The 18,143-nt window shown below is 44.6% G+C and overlaps 2 protein-coding genes across 2 annotated transcripts; both read right to left on the reverse strand.

The window, feature by feature from the left end:
* Positions 1-648: 648 nt before the first annotated feature.
* Positions 649-1,152, reverse strand: EI90DRAFT_3129688 (uncharacterized protein; the record flags this gene model as incomplete). Its single annotated transcript, XM_039064234.1, has 1 exon — positions 649-1,152. One exon carries the CDS (start codon positions 1,150-1,152, stop codon positions 649-651), a length of 504 nt encoding a protein of 167 aa, XP_038911768.1.
* Positions 1,153-10,047: 8,895 nt separating this feature from the next.
* Positions 10,048-10,689, reverse strand: EI90DRAFT_3129690 (uncharacterized protein; the record flags this gene model as incomplete). The annotated part of the gene is made up of 1 exon (XM_039064235.1): positions 10,048-10,689. One exon carries the CDS (start codon positions 10,687-10,689, stop codon positions 10,048-10,050), a length of 642 nt encoding a protein of 213 aa, XP_038911769.1.
* Positions 10,690-18,143: the final 7,454 nt, after the last annotated feature.

The raw sequence follows: 18,143 nt of genomic DNA on the forward strand, positions 1-18,143 counted from the left end.
TCCGACTTTTTGCGGTGCACGGAGTTGTCCCCACAACAACGTCACCCTCACACACAGCTGTGACCACCTGGGTATCTCCATGGGAGGTCCCGAGGGCATCCAGTGCAAGCACACATGCTGGACACAGTGGGAAGTCACCCGAGATGTCTGGGCCAGGTGTGTTGTATGCGCACTGTGGGTGGGTCAATGGTACATTGATATAAAAGAAAGTTGTCCATGTAAAATAAAGAGCAAATAAAGAGGAAATAGAATAGGGGGAGAGAGGAAGTGGAATGGAAGAGAGGGAAGGGGAAAGAAGGGAGAAGCAGGGGGAGTGGGTAGTGGGGTATTGGGTCAGGTGGGGCCGGGTCAGGCAGGTGTGCCCTGACAACAGCTTGAGTGTATAAGGTCGGTGTAGGTGCCGACCTTGGTACCTCTTCAGTCCTCAGGTCAGTCAATATCTAGGTTAGACAGAACTTAGTATTCGACGTTGGTGTGGAGAAGAGTAAAGAACCCTTTACCTGACTCCGCACCATACATATGTAAATACAAAAGTACAACAAGGAATAATAAAGGAATAATGTAAATCACCACCCCTTCCTTACACTCTCCCCTTGAAACAACCTATGGGTTCTCCCCTTAGAGCAACCCATGGGTGTTCTCAAACCCTTAGGAAGGTGGGTCCTTAGTTGAACCCAGTCGAGTCTTGGTTGGCCATCCTTGAGGTCGTGCATCAGGGGTGGCCAAGATGGGAAATGAAATACACAGCTGTGCTTTTTTGCCAGCCACAGCAGCATATGTGAGGATAGGGAAGGGGATATGTTGAGCAAGATTAAAACATGATTTATTGTAACCAGAATGAAGGGGGGAAGAGGTGGAAGAGATGGAAGAGGGATTTGGAGCGACGGAAAGGGAAGGTGAAGATGAATGTTGCTCAGATTGACGTTTTTTACGACCTTGGCGATGATGACAGTTCTTCAGGGTCGCCGGAGTCGGTGGAACTAATGCCAAAGTCGGCAAAGTTAGGTCCAGAGTCAGCGGAGTTGACAGTGCCATCTGGGAGTGTGGCAGAACCACAGCTGGCAATGCATTGGCATCTGAGTGTGCAGTGGAGGAACTTGGATTGGGGTTGGAGGCTGCACAATCAACAGAAGGCTGATGTGCAGTGGGCATCTCCAAGTCAACATGTTGGCAGTTGGTTGTTGCTGCGACTTTGTGTGTCAGGGAGCGACCCAGGGTCGAGGGCACCTGGGTGTGTCACCCGGCACTGAGGACCCGGTAGGGTGTAGCATGGGCACATGTACTAACAGGCCCGGCACAAAAGGGTGTCCCTGGCCACTTAGGCTAAAGTGGGAAGTGTGAGAAGGTTACTTCTCAGTTCCCACTTAGGCTGTGTTTATGTACATGCAGTTGAAGGTCACGTGGGGAGCACCACATCATCTATGCGCACAGCCATATCTGCCCAGGTATCTCCGTAAGAGATCTCAGGAGCGTCCAGTGTGTAGGGCGTCGCCCAGTGTGTCCGGGTCCAGGCGTGTTGCGCAGCCTGGTTAATGGTACATCGAGCAAGGAAGTCGTCCGTGTAGTAGAAAAGGAAAGAAGGAGAAAGAAAGGAAAGAAGAAAGAAGAGGGGAAAGGAGGAAGGAGAGAGGAGGGAAGAGAGAAGGGAGGAGGGAGGATGGGGACACCGGGTGAGGGTAGTGGGATCGGGTGGGGTCGGACCGGGTGGAGTGGGGTCAGGTGGGTGTGCCCTGACATTGTGTCACAGCCATGCATTCCAGCCCGTTAGCCACCCATCCCGATGCTGCCCGAGCCCATTCCCACTATGTGAGCATGAGCCCCGACCTCAGCCCTATCCTCCCTGAGGACTCCCTGCTCACTCCTCCACTTGCCCCTAGGCTCCCCTACACTTGGCCGACTCCCCCACAGCCACACCAACCTCCCTGCCCTGAGTCTGCCTCTGGCACCACACCCACTGCAACTCCTCTACCCCGCCCACTTGGCCCCTACAGGGCCGCTACCATTCCTGCACCCGACTCCGGCCCAACTCCAAGTCCAGTGCTGCTATGATACCATCGCCGCTATCATGGCCCTATGCTCCTTCCTTTATTTATCTGTTATTGTTTGTTTATTGTTTGTTTTGACCCTCGGTCATTGCCGGCTGCTGTGTGGCCAACCCCGCTCTTTGTTCCCTTTTGCTTCCGGACCCTTCGGCCTTCGGCCCGGGTCCGCTTCCATTCATTCTTTCTCCCTATATATATCCTGTATGTTACTTTATTGTACCTTAGCTCTAATATCGATTTAACCATGACCCCCAAGTCCTGACCCCAACAAGGCAACCCCAGTGAGTCTGAAATGAGGGCCAAGAGACAGCTAGGGGGCACAGCGCTCCTTTAGAGTCGCTGAGGCCAAATGCCCTACCCTCGGGCCTTGTTCATGGCATTGCAGCCATCACGGCCTATAGCAGCCCGCAACAGCAGCGACATGAGCTTTGAGGTTTCCAGCAATAATCTCTATCGCTTGCTGACACTTCTCCCATGCTTGGATATGTGTAGACGAGTCCCAGTAATCCCCTGGGGGCTGAGGGATGATTTCTGCCAGAGGGAGATTACATCTGTCCAACAGTACATTGCAAGTTATCCAGGAGTTGCACGTAAATTGCGTGAAAGAACTGCTCAGAGTGTGTATGCATGTGTCTGAGATTTCACACGGCACGAGTATGCATCTGGGATGTTGCACATGCATGAAATCACAAGTGGAAGAGCAAGCACACACCTTGGGAACTGTGTGCGCACAAATTGGGCATGAATTTGCGTATCAAACAGCTTAGAGGGTGTACTAGAAGGCAGTAGTACTTGTCCAGAATGCTGTCAATGCATGAACTATGCGCAAGGGAAGACTAGAGTGTGTACCAGCACGAGTTTCTAAGCATGCAAGTTGAATTCCGCATCTATTTCCCCAAAAAGCGTGTGGATCAATGTAAAAATGCACAAGAGGAGTCCAGAGGTTGTGACTGGGAGTCCGTGGAGCCGTAGAAGTGTGAATAAAGTGAGAGAAGTGAGCAGAGTCGGCTGAGCACGCAGCAAGTGGGTGTCTGTCAGGGCACGCCGCAACATGCCCCACCCGACCCCCGCACACACATTCGGTAATCACATGCATCGTTCCCATAGTCGTTCATATGCAGGCACTGTTTCTGTTTAATTGTTCGGGATTTATGGTATGCGCGGTGTAGGAGAAATAACGGTCACACTATGGAAACCCATTATGGAAATATGCCAGATAAATCACAAAACCTCATACGACAAGTAGATATGAGAAAATAGAAGGACCTGAATTTTAATGAATTATTATGACTATACGCGATAAATTGAAAGAAAGAAAAATAGCAAAAATACTTCAAGCTTACCATCAACGAGACGGAATTCTCGGGGAAATTTATAGCAAATATTAAACCAAGAATTAGGACAATCGACCAAGATTTGACTATAAAAACAATCAGAGAACCTCCACGGAAACTACTTTCCCATGTCCGTGTCACGACTGACAAATCCCGGGGCTCCGTCAGCAGCGAATCAATGCCGACAGGCGATTCCTCCGACCCGAACCCATCCATACCAGCCCCAACCCGATGTCTGTTCTATCGACCATGCACCGCTTCCGCACCTTCTGCAACCTCTGTCCATTTCTGGTTGTCCTTGACACCTCTGGTCAGGTCAACACTCCCCTCCGTATCTTGCTGGCCATCATGCTGTCCTTTTATGACAGCACTGACAGACCACCCTCTGTTGCGGACTCATCAGCACCATGCTGATTCCCGCATCCCTTTGCGGACTTGTGTCGGCATCGCACCGACCCCGCATCCTGATTTGCGGACTTGTATCGGTGCCGCGCGCTGACCTCCGCTTTTCCTCTGGCCATTTGTCACTTGGCAGCTTATCATCCATTCCTTGCCGAGTGCCATTTATTGTTTGCTTCCCTGCCAATATCGGCATTTGATCCCCTCTTTATTGGCACTAGGTTATTGATCTCATTCAGTTATTCATCAATAACCCTTGCCACTTATTGTTTATTGATCTGCTCCTCGTTTCCAGTTCCCGGGCTCTTGTCCTTATTTAGTTTGACAATCCCCGCTTATCTCCGCGCCGGACCGCGCCGGACTGACCAGCCTTTCTATATTCCCTCTTGCCTATTTATATACCTTGTAAATACTTTTAGGGACCTCAGTCTGAAATCAACTAGAGTACCCCCCCCTGTCTGGTCTGAGTCCCTCCTTCTGCAAAGGGGGCTTCCCCCCCTCTGAGTCCGTGCTCACGGAGTCTGTGCTCCTCCTACAGGTCCGCTCCGCCCGCAAGTCTTGTTTGAAGTCCGCTGTAAGTGTCAGTCTGTAAATACGGGATCTCCCCCAAACGTCAAGCTCAGGGCACAGCGCTCCACCTGAGTCGCTGAGGCCGCGATCCCACTCTGCTAACCTTGAACAGCACTTCCGGACGCGCCGCATATTTCCGCCCGCATATCCGCGCGCGCGCTCCAACAGACCTCTGCCACAATCTCCAACTCCGACAATAATCCAGTCTTTGACAAGTAATCCTGTCTCTGACAGTCCACACACATAGCCAAGGATGGAAGTACCACGGAACAAGGATTCCTCAGGAACTAATGCAAAATTCAAAGTCGTGTCTATAATAGGAAATGTAGATGTCCCCCAAACGGATCCAATGAAAGTAATTACAGGGGAAACTACCCATAAACGACGGAGATATGACTAAAACTCCTGCAAAATGAGGACAATGTCTAAAAGGCAAGCGTGAAGATTAACCAGTAACGACCGAGACAAGCTTGATAGCCCATTAGAAAGGAAGGGATCTAATCTTAATCCTCCCAAATTTTCATAATAAAAGGATCATGCATTAATGTGATATCCAATAATGGGAATAGCAACATCAAAAGTCCGAGCTCAGGGAAAAGACGATGTTTACGTAGGATCCATAATTAAAACATACAACGAAGTTTACGCGGAAATTATGAAAAATAAGGAACTATAGTTATGCAGATTTTCAGCCCAAACGGTCCAGCCGTTGTGAAGTTATACCCATGACGGGAATATAGAAATCCGCATCATGTGTAATGACATGTGAGGGTGGCGATGCGCAGGGAACTGGCCGTCGGAACCGAGATCCACACTTCGGCAGATTGCGAAGACCAATTTCCGTCCAAATAAGGAAGAGCCCGGTCAAAACAAAGCACAGAAAGTGCAAAACAACCTTAGATCATGAGGGAAAAATCTGAAATAAATCACAGAAGCCCATATGAAAGAAATAAACACCCACACATATCATAAATCCCGAACAATTAAACGGAAACGGCGCCCGCATACAAACGACTATGGGAACAACGCACGTGATTACCGAATGTGCGCACAAACTTTTGCTAACTCAACGAATACCAGGAAATAGGACACAACCTAGTACCATTGGAAAGGTGGGAATAAATGAAAATTTATGATACCAAGAACGTGAGAAGACATCCAGAAATGAATGAGATACAAGGACATGAAGTTAGAAACCTGAAAACACGCGGGAAAACAGCTTCAAGAGGTCCAGATAAAATACATAAAAATATGATATCTTCAAGGACGACCTACTATAACAACGAACAATACATATGGAGGATTAGGATGTGATAATACAAAGGGGAATCAGGGAATATGAACGAAATTCACGAAAACCACTAAACTACGATGGTGTAAGGTCGGTTGAGGTTCCGACCTTGGTGTTGACTCCTGCTATCCTCAAGCTGTCAGGAATTAGGCAGTATAGAGCTGTAATTTCGACAGGGGAGGAGAAGAGTGAAAACCTGTTTCACCCTTCCCCGCAATTTATATACATTGTTTACATCGAGAAATAAAGAGTAATAAACAATGAATAAAGAAAGCGTGCACAGCACGCATCACCACACATCCATTCCCTACAGACGGACCATGGTGGGAATTTTAGGGAACGATATTTTAATGAGGTGGAGAGCTATAACACATTCGTTTGAGTAATTCTTGACTACTAGCAACTTTTTCTTTCAGTTTTAAACCTGAATAATTCACTCATTTACCATTTCAGTCTCATTTTAACTAAATGTCACTAAATAAAAATGGAATAAATCAGCTGAAGGTCTCAGCACAGCCGTACGCATAGTAATGCAAAGTTTGAATTCAGAATCATCGAGTCATAGCAAATTTAATGGTATATATAGGGAATTTGAAATAGGTAACTGCAACAAATGCAGCGCAGCCAAGTTCTAATTAACCATTAAAATAGCTTAGGCGAGGGAGGACAATAAGGATTCTAGGCGCAGTCTGACCGCAGTAGAACCACAGTTCAGCGCAGCAAAAGCGCAGTAGAACTATAGCGTGAAAATTTCATTTTTTATTCAGTTTGAGAAAAATACACTGTAAATAAATCCTGTAAATAGAAGGTAGAGCGTGAAAAAGGAAGGCGACCCAAGGAGTATAAAAGGGAGACCCTTTCTGTGACTTTTCGCTCCCCTTAGAGAAGTAAGAAAATAGAGTATTATTTTTCTCAAGCATTTCTGGTTGTCACTCCAGCGTGAAAAAGTGATATACAGTTAAGATTGCCACTGTAGTAAAAGGCAGCAATTAAGGAGAGAAATATTAAGTAGATATTTCAACAGGAGAGCTGGTTAACACTCCAGATTTCAAAGTGTAAACACAAAACAGTTATCTTGCTACTGTTAAAACAAGCAATAAAATAAGACAAAAATAAAACAAACCCAAGGGACACTCCAGACACAATCCAAATCCATTAACTGAATAGAATCTTTGAAACTTCACCAAGTAGAAGATTAAATTCAAGTTAAATTCCAAATTAAACAACGCTACACAGAATTACACCTAGACAAATTAAGAAATTTCAATAAAGAAACAGCTCCGCAGGGCTTGGTTTATCTGTAAGTCAATTCCCAGGAACTTTAAAACTAACCCATAAAAATAGAACCAGCCAAAACACTCGGATTGGTACTATATTTACAATAAATAACACTAGTACACTTCCCCATCCTAAGAACCAGGGAACAGCTTGGTGGTGGTCTCGTTTGAACCTCCCAACTGACCTTCCTTCATTCTCTCCTTCAGCGGGTGTTTATATCCTTCATATGGGCTTCTGTGATTTATTTCAGATTTTTCCCTCATGATCTAAGGTTGTTTTGCACTTTCTGTGCTTTGTTTTGACCAGGCTCTTCCTTATTTGGACGGAAATTGGTCTTCACGATCTGCCAAAGTGCGGATCTCAGTTCCAATGGCCGGTTCCCTTTGCATTGCCACCCTCATGTGTCATTAAACATGATGCGGATTTCTATATTCCCGTCATTGGTATAACTTTACAACGGCTCAACCGTTTGGGCTGGAAATTTGCATAACTATAGTTTCCTATTTTTTCATAATTTCCGTGTAAATTTCGTTGTATGTTTTAATTATGGATCCTACGTAAACATCGTCTTTTCCCTGAGCTCGGACTTTTGATGTTGCTATTCCTGTTATTGGATATCTCATAATGCGTGATCCTTTTATTATGAAAATTTGGGTGGATCAAGATTAGATCCCTTCCTTTCTAATGGGCTATCAAGCTCGTCTCGGTCGTTACTGGTTATTCTTTGTGCTTGCTTTTTAAGCGTTGTCCTCGTTTTGCAGGAGTTTTAGTCATATCTCCGTCGTTTATGGGTAGTTTTCCCTGTAATTACTTTCATTGGGTCCGTTTGGAGGACATCTACATTTCCTACTATAAACACGACTTTGAATTTTTCATTAGTTCCTGAGGAATCCTTGTTCCGCGGTACTTCCATCCTTGGCTATGTGTGCGGACGTGGGAAAGTAGTTTCCGTGGAGGTTCTCTGATTGTTTTTATAGTCAAATCTTGGTCGATTGTCCTAATTCTTTGTTTAATATTTGCTATAAATTCCCCCGAGAATTCCGTCTTGTTGATGCTAAGCTTGAAGTATTTTTGCTAATTTTCTTTCTTTCAATTTATCGCGTATAATCGTAATAATTCGTAAAAAATTCATTAAAATTCATTAAAGTTCAGGTCCTTCTATTTTCTCATATCTACTTGTCGTATGGGGTTTTGTGATTTATCTGGCATATTTCCATAATGGGTTTCCATAGTGTGTCCGTTATTTCTCCTACAAACAGGCACAGCGGGTCTATTGCAGTCCCTTGCAATCCCCTTTTTAATCACTTTGTTTCTCTTATCTTTTTATCAATATGTTTTCTTAAGATTGTTTATTAGATATTTGCATAAGGTTGCTTAGGTCTTGTCTCAATCTTTTCGCGAAAATGTTTCATATTCAGTCCTAGTGGTAGTACAAAGAATGTATTCGGAAGATAATTCGGGGTTGATTGGGTGGTAGTGTGATTGGGAGAGAGTGTGTTTTCACGTCAAGGTATCTTATAGCTACCTCCAATATCTTTCCCTTCGCTCAACCGGCCAGGTTTCGTCACACGTCTTGGTCCAATCGGTACATTTCCATGGCTACTTGCAATTCCTCCATAGTTTCGGGATCGAACTCTCGGAGCTTCTCATACATGAATGTTTGGAAAACATGGTAAAACTCGAGAGGGCATTCCTTGTGGGGTATAGTTAGATGTTTGAGGGATAGATGGAGAAAATGATGAAGTTGTCCCCATGCTTGACGTAGATTGTTGTCGATGTAATCTACTGTTCCATGGTCATTGCAGATAGCGGCTTCCAACGTAATCCTCCCTATTACTAATTCTATGACTTCTTCCAGGTCTCGTACCAACAGCCTTGTCTCGTGCAACTTGAATAAAGTTCCCATCCTGCGTGGATTTTCTCGAAGGGCAATCTCATCTTGAATTAGCGACATGCATTCTTGAGTAGTTCTCCAAGTCTTGTCCAAGTCTCGTTCCAATTGTGTTAGGTGTTTGTTGAGTAAGACGCTTACGAATTTGATGCCCTTGGGGTAACCTTGGTCATAGTCCGTGCGCATCTTTTCTTTGAGTAGTTTGGCAAATGCTGGGGATGCCTGTTAGAACTGGGTGAGGGCGGACAATTCTGGAGGGGAACCGGAGACTTAGCAAGGAGGGACCTTGGCCTCAGTGACTCAAGCGGAGCACTGTGCCATTGCTGTTTGTCCATTTGGTCCTTAATTTCATAGGAGGCGAGCAGGAAGTCTCTAGGGGGCATTTCAGGTCGATTTTAGACTAAGGACTAAAACGAGTATGTACAAGCACCAATATATATAATGGAGAGGGCAAAAGCACAAGGAAACAAAGGGGATCCGAATCGGAACGAAGGTGTCCGAACGGGAACAAAGGGATGACAGAAGCGGAGCGGTACCGAAGGTCATAAGGTAGAACCTGTGGTATGTCCGAAAGGCGGTAAGGAGGGCGAAGCCCAGAGGGGCAGGAGGACGAGGGGAAGTGGGGATGATGACTAACTGGCTAGAATGGGAAGAAGCAGCAGTCCAAATAGGGATGAGGGGAAAATGCGAGAGATACATTACAAGCGGCAAAAGTGCCAAAGATGATCCATGGAGCTCGGAGGTTACGGAGCTTATGGAGGTGGGGTTGAAAGTCCGAGGGATATTGGCAATGGTGTTTACGTAGTATGAGGTCACCAATGCAATGGACTAAGGCCAAGGTGGAGTCAAAGTCCGAGGTAGGAGCTATGACGGAGTCTTGGAGTGAAGGTACGAGCGGTGTCCGAGTACGAGGTATGGGACAGCGGCGGAAGGTCGTAACTTGGCGGGAGGTCGGCAGAAGAGGGAGGAAAGAGGGAAGAGTGGCAGAAAGGAGAGTTGTCAGGTCCGAAGGTGAGTATTGGAGCGGATGGGAGAAGAGTAGGAGGATGACAGAAGGGTGGAGGTGTTGTGAGGAGGGAGCGGAGGAGTGGGAGGAGGAGTAGGAAGAGGGTGGCAAGAGGAGTAGGAGGAGGGTGGTGAGAGGTGTGGTGTTCAGTCCGAGGTGAGTATCGGAGTGGACGGAGATAGGACAGGAGAGGGATGGAGGAGTGGAGGTGGCATGGGGGGGTGAGAGGTGTGGTGTCAGGACCGAAGGTGAATATCGGAACAGACAGCAGTAGGGCAGAACTCCGGAGGTGGTGAAGGAGGAGGTCCAGGAGTCGGGTCAGGATCGGGTATGCATGGATATGACAATGCCGTGGTTCCAATGTGGGGTACATAAGAAGATCGGGTAGGTCCCCAGGTGGGTTCCGGTGAATTATGGGGTACCGACGCCACTTGGTTGATGGGGGGGTCCGTCCAGTTATATGCATACTCTGCAATACTACTTTCGGGATACTGTAATTCCGCATCCTGTAAATCTTCTGAATCCGTATCTACAGCAGCTATCTGGGTTATCTTAACTTCCTCTGTCTTTGTCTTCACGTGCTTACTATCGGATTGTTGGCAGGACTCTTCCAGAATTCCCCCCGTCCTTTCCAATAATACCCTGTCCGCTGTTTGTCGCTGGTTAAGGTTATTCCTCACCCTTTCAATCAAGTATTCAAGCTTGGAGTCCGACCTGTGGCTATCAGCACTAGTGGACATTTCATCTGTTTCCGGGATTGTCACCTTTCCCAAGGTTGTGATTGCTCCTGCTGCTACGACGTGATTCGGAATCCAACCTTCCATCTGACCTCGCTTGACTAGGGAGACTGGCAATTTGGCGGTCTGGACAGTAGACATATTCAGATATAAGCTAGTTCGGATTATTCTGAGGGGGTGGGACTCTAGCTAAGTTGTCTTCGTCCTCCTCTGATTTTTATATATTTTTGCTTCTGTATACTCCATCCTCCATTGGTACTCTGGGGTTCTGAGCTTTCCCTTCGTGGATTGTGTCTTGTCCCCCCATCTTTCCAATGACTGTGAGGCAGTCCATCCGCAGCCTCGTCTCTCCGTTCCACTTCCCTGTTCCTTTCTCCTCGACCTTTCTGATATCTGCTCTGCTTTGGTCTTCAATATCATAGCTCAACATCTCAATTCTCCTGGCTGTTCCCTTAGACCAAATCCTCCTTCGGCTTTTTCCTTTGGGTGCACACTCCGATCTTAGATCACCGCCGTTACTGGGGTTCTCCGATTTTCCCATGACTCCTCCCCCTGCTGACTTCCTGGCTTGTCTCACTGGCAAGTTCGGGTTTTCCATTTATTTGGGATCTTGCACCCTCTTTGATCGATTCCTTGTGTCTTACTCGTGTATCCCCTGATTACTACTCAATTGTTTCTGGGCCGATGAGACAGTACTTGTCTCTACCTTATCCCTGGTTTTGTTTACTTTAACACTAGAGTACATTGGGATCCGTGCACAGAGTCCGGGAATTTATCGATTGGCTGTGTTCATAGTCTCGGCTATCAGCGTTTGCCATTCTGGGACAGCCATTTTCGGATCCATACCTTTTCCTGCCCCCAGAAAGGCAATAAAGGGGATGTTACTCCTCTTCCTCCTTCCGTTGGGTTAGTAGGGGTGAGAAAGGTTGCGGGATACGTAGAATTGCCTGCCTGTTGGCTTCCTCCCTTGGTTCTTGAGTAGATACCGGTCCCCCAACGATTCCTGAGAGCTTGATTTCTCTCGATACTCCATATTCCTATGAACCACCTCTGGTTCTTCTCCGTCGGACGTTAATGGGCTCTCCAGTTCCCTTTCCTTGTCCTTATTGGGTGTAAATCCGTAGCGCCAGCCTGCTAAAGCTAGGATCAGGCCCAGGATTACTGCGATCACCGTGTATAGAGTAGTCTTCATGCTTTGTGGACTAGTCTTGTTCACTTTCAGGGGGTCTTTCTGATGCTGTGGAATTATTCTAGGCTATTTTATACCTTTCTTCCAAGTCAAAATACAATATTTATTATTACACCCATATATTTCCGGTGTGTATCTGACACGCTTCCCTCCAGTCCTGTCCATTGGCTATGTAGTCATCTATGTGGATCATAGCAAGTCCTTCGGATAGACCATGTACTGCCATCACATCCTGTACTGCATACCGATATGTAAAAGCTGGGCATTCCACTACTGGCGGTCTGCCGGTTACTCATTGTACCTGTTCGGGTGTTGGCGGGTCATTGACGATCATTTCAGCCACTTCTTCAAGGGGGAACTCTTCACCCTGTCTGCTCCTCCACTGATTAGATCGCCAGTTCTTCCAGCCTCTCCTTGCCCATGTGCAACAGCTGACCGCACGCTTCCAGATTCTCGAAGTCCATCCCTTCTTCATTTTTATTTTCCCTTTTTATAACTTGTTAGCTTTTTATGGTTATACTATGCTTTTTCCCTGATTATTTACTGCATGCGCTTTGACTTTTTGTTCCACCGCCACAGGCGCTCTGTATTGTATGTGCCTTGGTTGATCCCTGAATCCATTAATGTGGGTTAATTAACTGAAGAAACTTCGCTGGAGAAGCTTTCTTTCCTTTCCAAGACGTGAAACCAGTTAAGGTGCATGGGCGCAGGCAAATAGAGGCATCCTCTCGGTGATTCAGGACTTTTATACCTCATATATGACCTGGGCTGATGTTTCCGTTCATGGTCCCTATAGTCCCATCATGGATCGTACCTCACTGCTTCCCTTGCCCGTTCACTTAACGAGTCAATTACTTTTGGCAAATCCTTTCCTTCTTTTATCGAAAACTGATGGTCCATCTATCCCACACTGCATCCCAATATAATATTTCCTTATTTAACCGTGCCTGGCTTTCCTTGTAAGGTATTTCAAATGTTATTTCCACGAAATCGTCCCCATCGGGTTCGTAGATTCATCACCTTCTCCAGACTCTCTGGATTTTCGTCAGATAATCCTCCCAAGTCATCGTCTCCTAAGTCATCCCCATTCTCGCTCTCTTCTGACAGGGTCCCATCAGCCTCTGTCATATCCATCCCCAGCCATCGACTTCCGATCCCTCTGGTCTACTTCCGCTCCTTCTTCACTAACCTCGGAGCTCCCATATTCCGCAATCCCCTCGGTACCCCTTGATGGTCACCACCCCCTCCTTTCAATTTATTACCTACACCTCCCTAAGTATGGAGCCCCGAAGGCTTCTGGACAGCTCTGACGTCCGCTAGCGCACTCCCGCCTCCGCTGGACAATACACTTGCTTGCCCTGCAAAGCCCACCTTCGGGCCTATCCCTCCTTTCCGTTTCTGGGTTATCGCCTGCCTTTCTGTTAACCCTGTAACCCGACTCGTCGGTAATATTCAATCGGCTAATGTCTAACCCCGTTAGCTCCGCTCCACTCGGCTCCGCCATTTGCGGACCCGCCCTCGCTGTAACTATATATACTCAACTTGTACATAGGTTACACTTCAGTAATAAAATCGACTAGAGTTTACCCCCTTCAGTTCTGGTTGCCAGTTTAGTAAGTTAGGGCACGGACGTGTTACTTGGCACAGCACTCCTGGCACAAGTCGCTGAGGCTGAAGCCCTCCGCCACGGAGACACTCCTTCGTCTCGACCAGGTCTCTGACAGCCTCCTCCTCTCCTAACCACTGTTTCCTTTCCAAATTATGCCATTTCTCAATTGTTTTCCATTTTCCCTCTTCCGTTTGTGTATGATAGGCTCGTTGTTCTCACGAAAATAAAACATTTTTACCTGTTGCACTGCTATGGGCTTGGACAATACTGTTCCATCCAACTCCGCTAAGACATATGCCCCAGACGGTCGGTTTTCTACCACGTAATATGGCCCAAACCATCTCAGCGCTCCTTTATTTCCTTGTTGATTATCTAGGAAATTCTTATATCTAATACCATAGTACCGGGTTTGATTGGATCTTTATATTGTGGTTTTCCATATTTGTCCCAAAATGCTTGCGCATTTTTCCGCCGTTGGGCTTCTAGATCCTTTGATGCCTGGTCTATATTGTCATCCCTTTCCTTTAATTGAGCCATTCTTAGCGCTAGTAGATCCATTGTAGATTCTACTTTATGCCAGTCCAATGTATGCCATGTTCTTTCGGAGATGTCAAAGGGGAATAGAGGTGCTTGTCCATATAGTAAATAATATGGTGAAAATCCTGTAGCTTTACGCATTGTTACTCTATCTGCCCACATAGCATAATAAAACCATTTGGACCATTTGTTTCTGTTTCCCTTGCAATTCTTCCAAATTGCATCTAGCCAATACCTATGTCCTACTTCTAGCATTCCATTTGCCCTTGGGTTCTCCGCAGAAGTGTGAATTACTGGAACATTATATTTCTTTACTAATGTTTGAACTGCATCCTTGAATTCCGATCCGTTGTCTGTAGTTATTTGTGGAATACAGCCAAATCGGCACATTATGTCCTCGAAAATAAACCTTGCTATTCCGATTGAGCTTTTGTCATACAGCATTCGCGCTTCAAGCCAACCTGACAAGTCATCTCTGGCATCCACTATATAATTATACTTCCGGCTCTTTGGCATATGGACCGTGTCCAATGCAAATTTCTTCAAAATTGTTTTTACATACGTTGGTCTTATTGGAATTTTGGGCCTGTAATTAGATCTAACCTGGCATTCATGGCATGTTTGACAATACCATTCCACAAATGTAAACATTCGTGGCCACCAGACTTTATCCACTAAATTCTTATAGGTCAGGAGCTTTCCCCGATGTCCGGTCTCGTCATGCGCTGTAGGAATATAAAAGTTACAACACTAAAACAACCAGAAACCATCACAAAAAAATTGGATAAAAATCATACAACCTCCACGGACCAGAAATAAAAATAGGAATAAAATCATAACTCAACAAAATGAATTGAAATAAAATATCGGAAAGATAATGAAGAACAGAGTCGATGGATTGAGTATCTACACGAACTTTCAAGTCTAGGGATTAAAAGATGGTTCAGAAAACGAAGAAAAACAGCAAATAAACTCACATGAAAACAAAAACAAGGTTTCCTGTATCAAATAAAATATTAGAAATTCGTGGTAACGTGGGAAAATAGTTTTACGAACGTACGAAACGAATGACAAAGAGAAATCGGAAGGAAATCAAGGCATTCATATAATGAAAAATGGTCGGGTACGAGGAAAAGATGAAAGAATTGAAAATATTTATATGAGGAAAATAGGGAAAAATATGAATCTTTGTCGGTCTTAAAGAGTTGAAGTATAGGTCTGTGTTCGAAAAGATTTCATGTTAAAATCTGAAGAACTGAGGGAGAAACGGATTTAACAAGATTAAAACACACTTGCAGAGAAGACTGGCTCAAACATCCTGAGTTTGTGGTTAAAACGGATGAGCTAGAAATGCGAAACTAAAGAGTTCGAGTCCAGGAACGAGGCATAATTTATCCAGAATTAATTGTAAGAAAATGGATGAGCTAATGCCAAAGCAATCTGGAGAACCTCAAAATTAAATCTTGAAAAATTCATATCTTCATAAATAATCCTCGTAGTTTACTGTTGTTTATACCGACGGAAAGCTACACCCTTAAGCTAACAAATAACCCCATGACATGTGACTTAGAATAAAGTGAGTAAACAAGGGTAAACAAGGTCATGATGGGTGTTAGGCAATGCAATTGGCTAATTCCCACACCAAAACTTCCAGAAAGTTCTAGAAGCAGAATGGGATGCTGATCGCTTACATAAGAGGATTGCTAAGCTCAATATAAGATTACTCAGCAATGTAAATAGTAAAGTGACATGTGAAAACAGAGCCCTTAGGAAAGGTATAAAAGACCGCATTTTCTGGTCTGACCCCTCTTCCTTCTTTACTCCTCTCCCCTACGTGCTCTGGCTCATAGGTCATAAGGCGTCCTAATAAAAATTAAGTTTTATTAGTATAAGTGTGCAGTTCAGATCACATCTGAGTAAAAGTGATCAACCCTCAGTAAAAAGTTAAGAAGAAGTTAAGAAATAGTGACGTTGAGTCAAGTCGGTTGGAGTCGCTCTGAGTTAAAAGTGACAAGACAGAGGTGAAACGACTGAAAATAGTAGGTCTATAGCGTGATTTTCGTGTGGAACAATCAGGTAGACAAGTGAATTGAACCCTGAGAGTTTCATACACACACAAATAATCAGTAACACATACAAATATCAATACACAAAGCAACCAAAACGCTACAGTGGTTGAGTTAAAGTACCAATACTAACATATAAGTATCAGAAGAAAGAACAGCCTTTTATAGGACTTCTGTTCTCCTCCTTCAGCGCTGAAGGAGCGGAGCTGGATCACCTTATGTAACCAGTTTCCTACGTCCAATAACGATATTAGAGTTTGTGCTGATTTGCGTACTGACCGTGTTTTGGTTGCCAAATATATGATTGTTCACTGTCTAAACAACAATAAACACCCCCCAACGATCTCACCTGATGTATAGATCGTCTACGGATAAAATTCTATATTGACTTTACTATGATTTCTAGTCAATATTACACCTATATTTACCACTTTTCAGTAGGATGTGATTTTCCTGATAATTTACTGAAGGAAAACTGCTAATAAAATAATTCCGCAATAAATGTTACTCAATACAGGAGTGACCAAACTGCTCTTTCTATCGCTTAGAGTGCGTGCTAGTTATCTAGCAGGTTCAGGATCGCTCACTTTTCTCCTGTGGTGTGATAACCAAGTATTGCTGAGAGATTATTCAATTAAGAAGTCCCTCCACCAAATTCTCACTAATTCTCACTATGACACTTTTGTTCAGCTGTGTCTAACTGACCCTAACTCACGCTTAGAGTGACGTGTTAGTTTTATATTAGCTAACAACTAATATTTGCTTTTATCTTTTGGAGCAAACGAACCAACCACTGGTGAGGAGAATTAAACTTTTATTTCTACCTGAGGTTTGAGAGGGGGCAGAAGCGGTGGCCTTTTATGCTTTTCAGAGGCCTCTCTACTCCCACGCCTCGCACTAGTTACATGTGCTACATTTGTATTATAGATAGTTCTAGAATGATATAGGGGGTTGGGCTGTGTAAGCTTAATAATGGACTTAGGACATGACTCAGCAATAAGTAATTCATTTCTTTGTCTTTTGGGCCGATCTCAGCGGGATCTTGTAGCGCTGAAGCTATGCTCTACACCGCCTTAATTACGAACGGTTATCTTTAGAAATGACTCGGCTATAAAGGAACTTTCTAGACTGTTCTCTAATTGACCCCTTTTTGTGAAGCCACATCATTACTAATGTTCTAGAGCCTTCCCAATTAATTAACTGATCCGCGAACTTCTGAATCACTTCATGCTTATGATCCGAGATCCAGATCATCAATCATTCCTTTGTTCCGATTTATTTGGGCTTAAAATCAAAAAGTTTTGATGAATCATGGGAAAATATACAAGATCCGGTTTTTTAGCATTTTCTCCTCTTCTGATGCGATCAAAAACTGTCCGCCCGCGCCGGGGAATACTCTATCATATGGTATTCGGTCCGCCAGACTTCCGGGCGCCAATATATTTCCCTTGAGTCACATTACCTTTTGTAAGAATTAGCAAATAAATATATATGAATTATAAGGTGTTTCGCCGTTTGAGCGATATCTCCGTCAGTTTTGAAGCTTTTAGAATGAAACAAAACCGTGGATAAAGTTAAGAAACAGTCCTTCCAGATGGTAAAAAGATTACAGTCAAAAGTTTACTGGTTCCCGAGATATTTACATTTCTTTCCCAATGTTCCTTCTTATTCTGCCGTCTATGTGCTATTTTCCTGTTGTAGGGATATATTCTTTGAATATTACACCTATGTCAAGTTCTAGGCATGATTGTAGTAGATTAAATCTCATACTACCTGGGTGTAGATATTTTATAATGATCTTCTAATGTCTGTCCAGTCTCATAAAGATCATGAGATCTGTTAAACGTCTGAACTTGTCACCTGTTCGTTGACTATTCTGATAGATCATTGTTTTATTCTTTGAATATTATTTCTCCTACAGCGCTTGCTTGCATAGATCCCAACGCTTGTCTAAGTCTTCTATTACCAAAAGTGGTGGTTGTACACCGTTTCTTCGCCAGAGTCTTGAATCTCCATAGTAGAATTTCTTGACCCACGTCAGGACTCTCCTGCACTCCGTAGCTCCCTTTGGTAATTCCATAGTTGTCAGGTATTTCTTGATTGGATCAAAAAAATCCGCCTCTTTCTTTAAATCCACGGGCTGTTCCCTTAGTGATTTGGGTTGTTTTTCCGGTTTAATTTGACCTTCCATGTA

The sequence above is a fragment of the Cantharellus anzutake genome, assembly GCF_015039405.1.
Source record: "Cantharellus anzutake strain C23 chromosome Unknown EI90scaffold_59, whole genome shotgun sequence".
In the NCBI taxonomy this organism is placed as follows: Eukaryota; Fungi; Basidiomycota; class Agaricomycetes; order Cantharellales; family Hydnaceae; genus Cantharellus; species Cantharellus anzutake.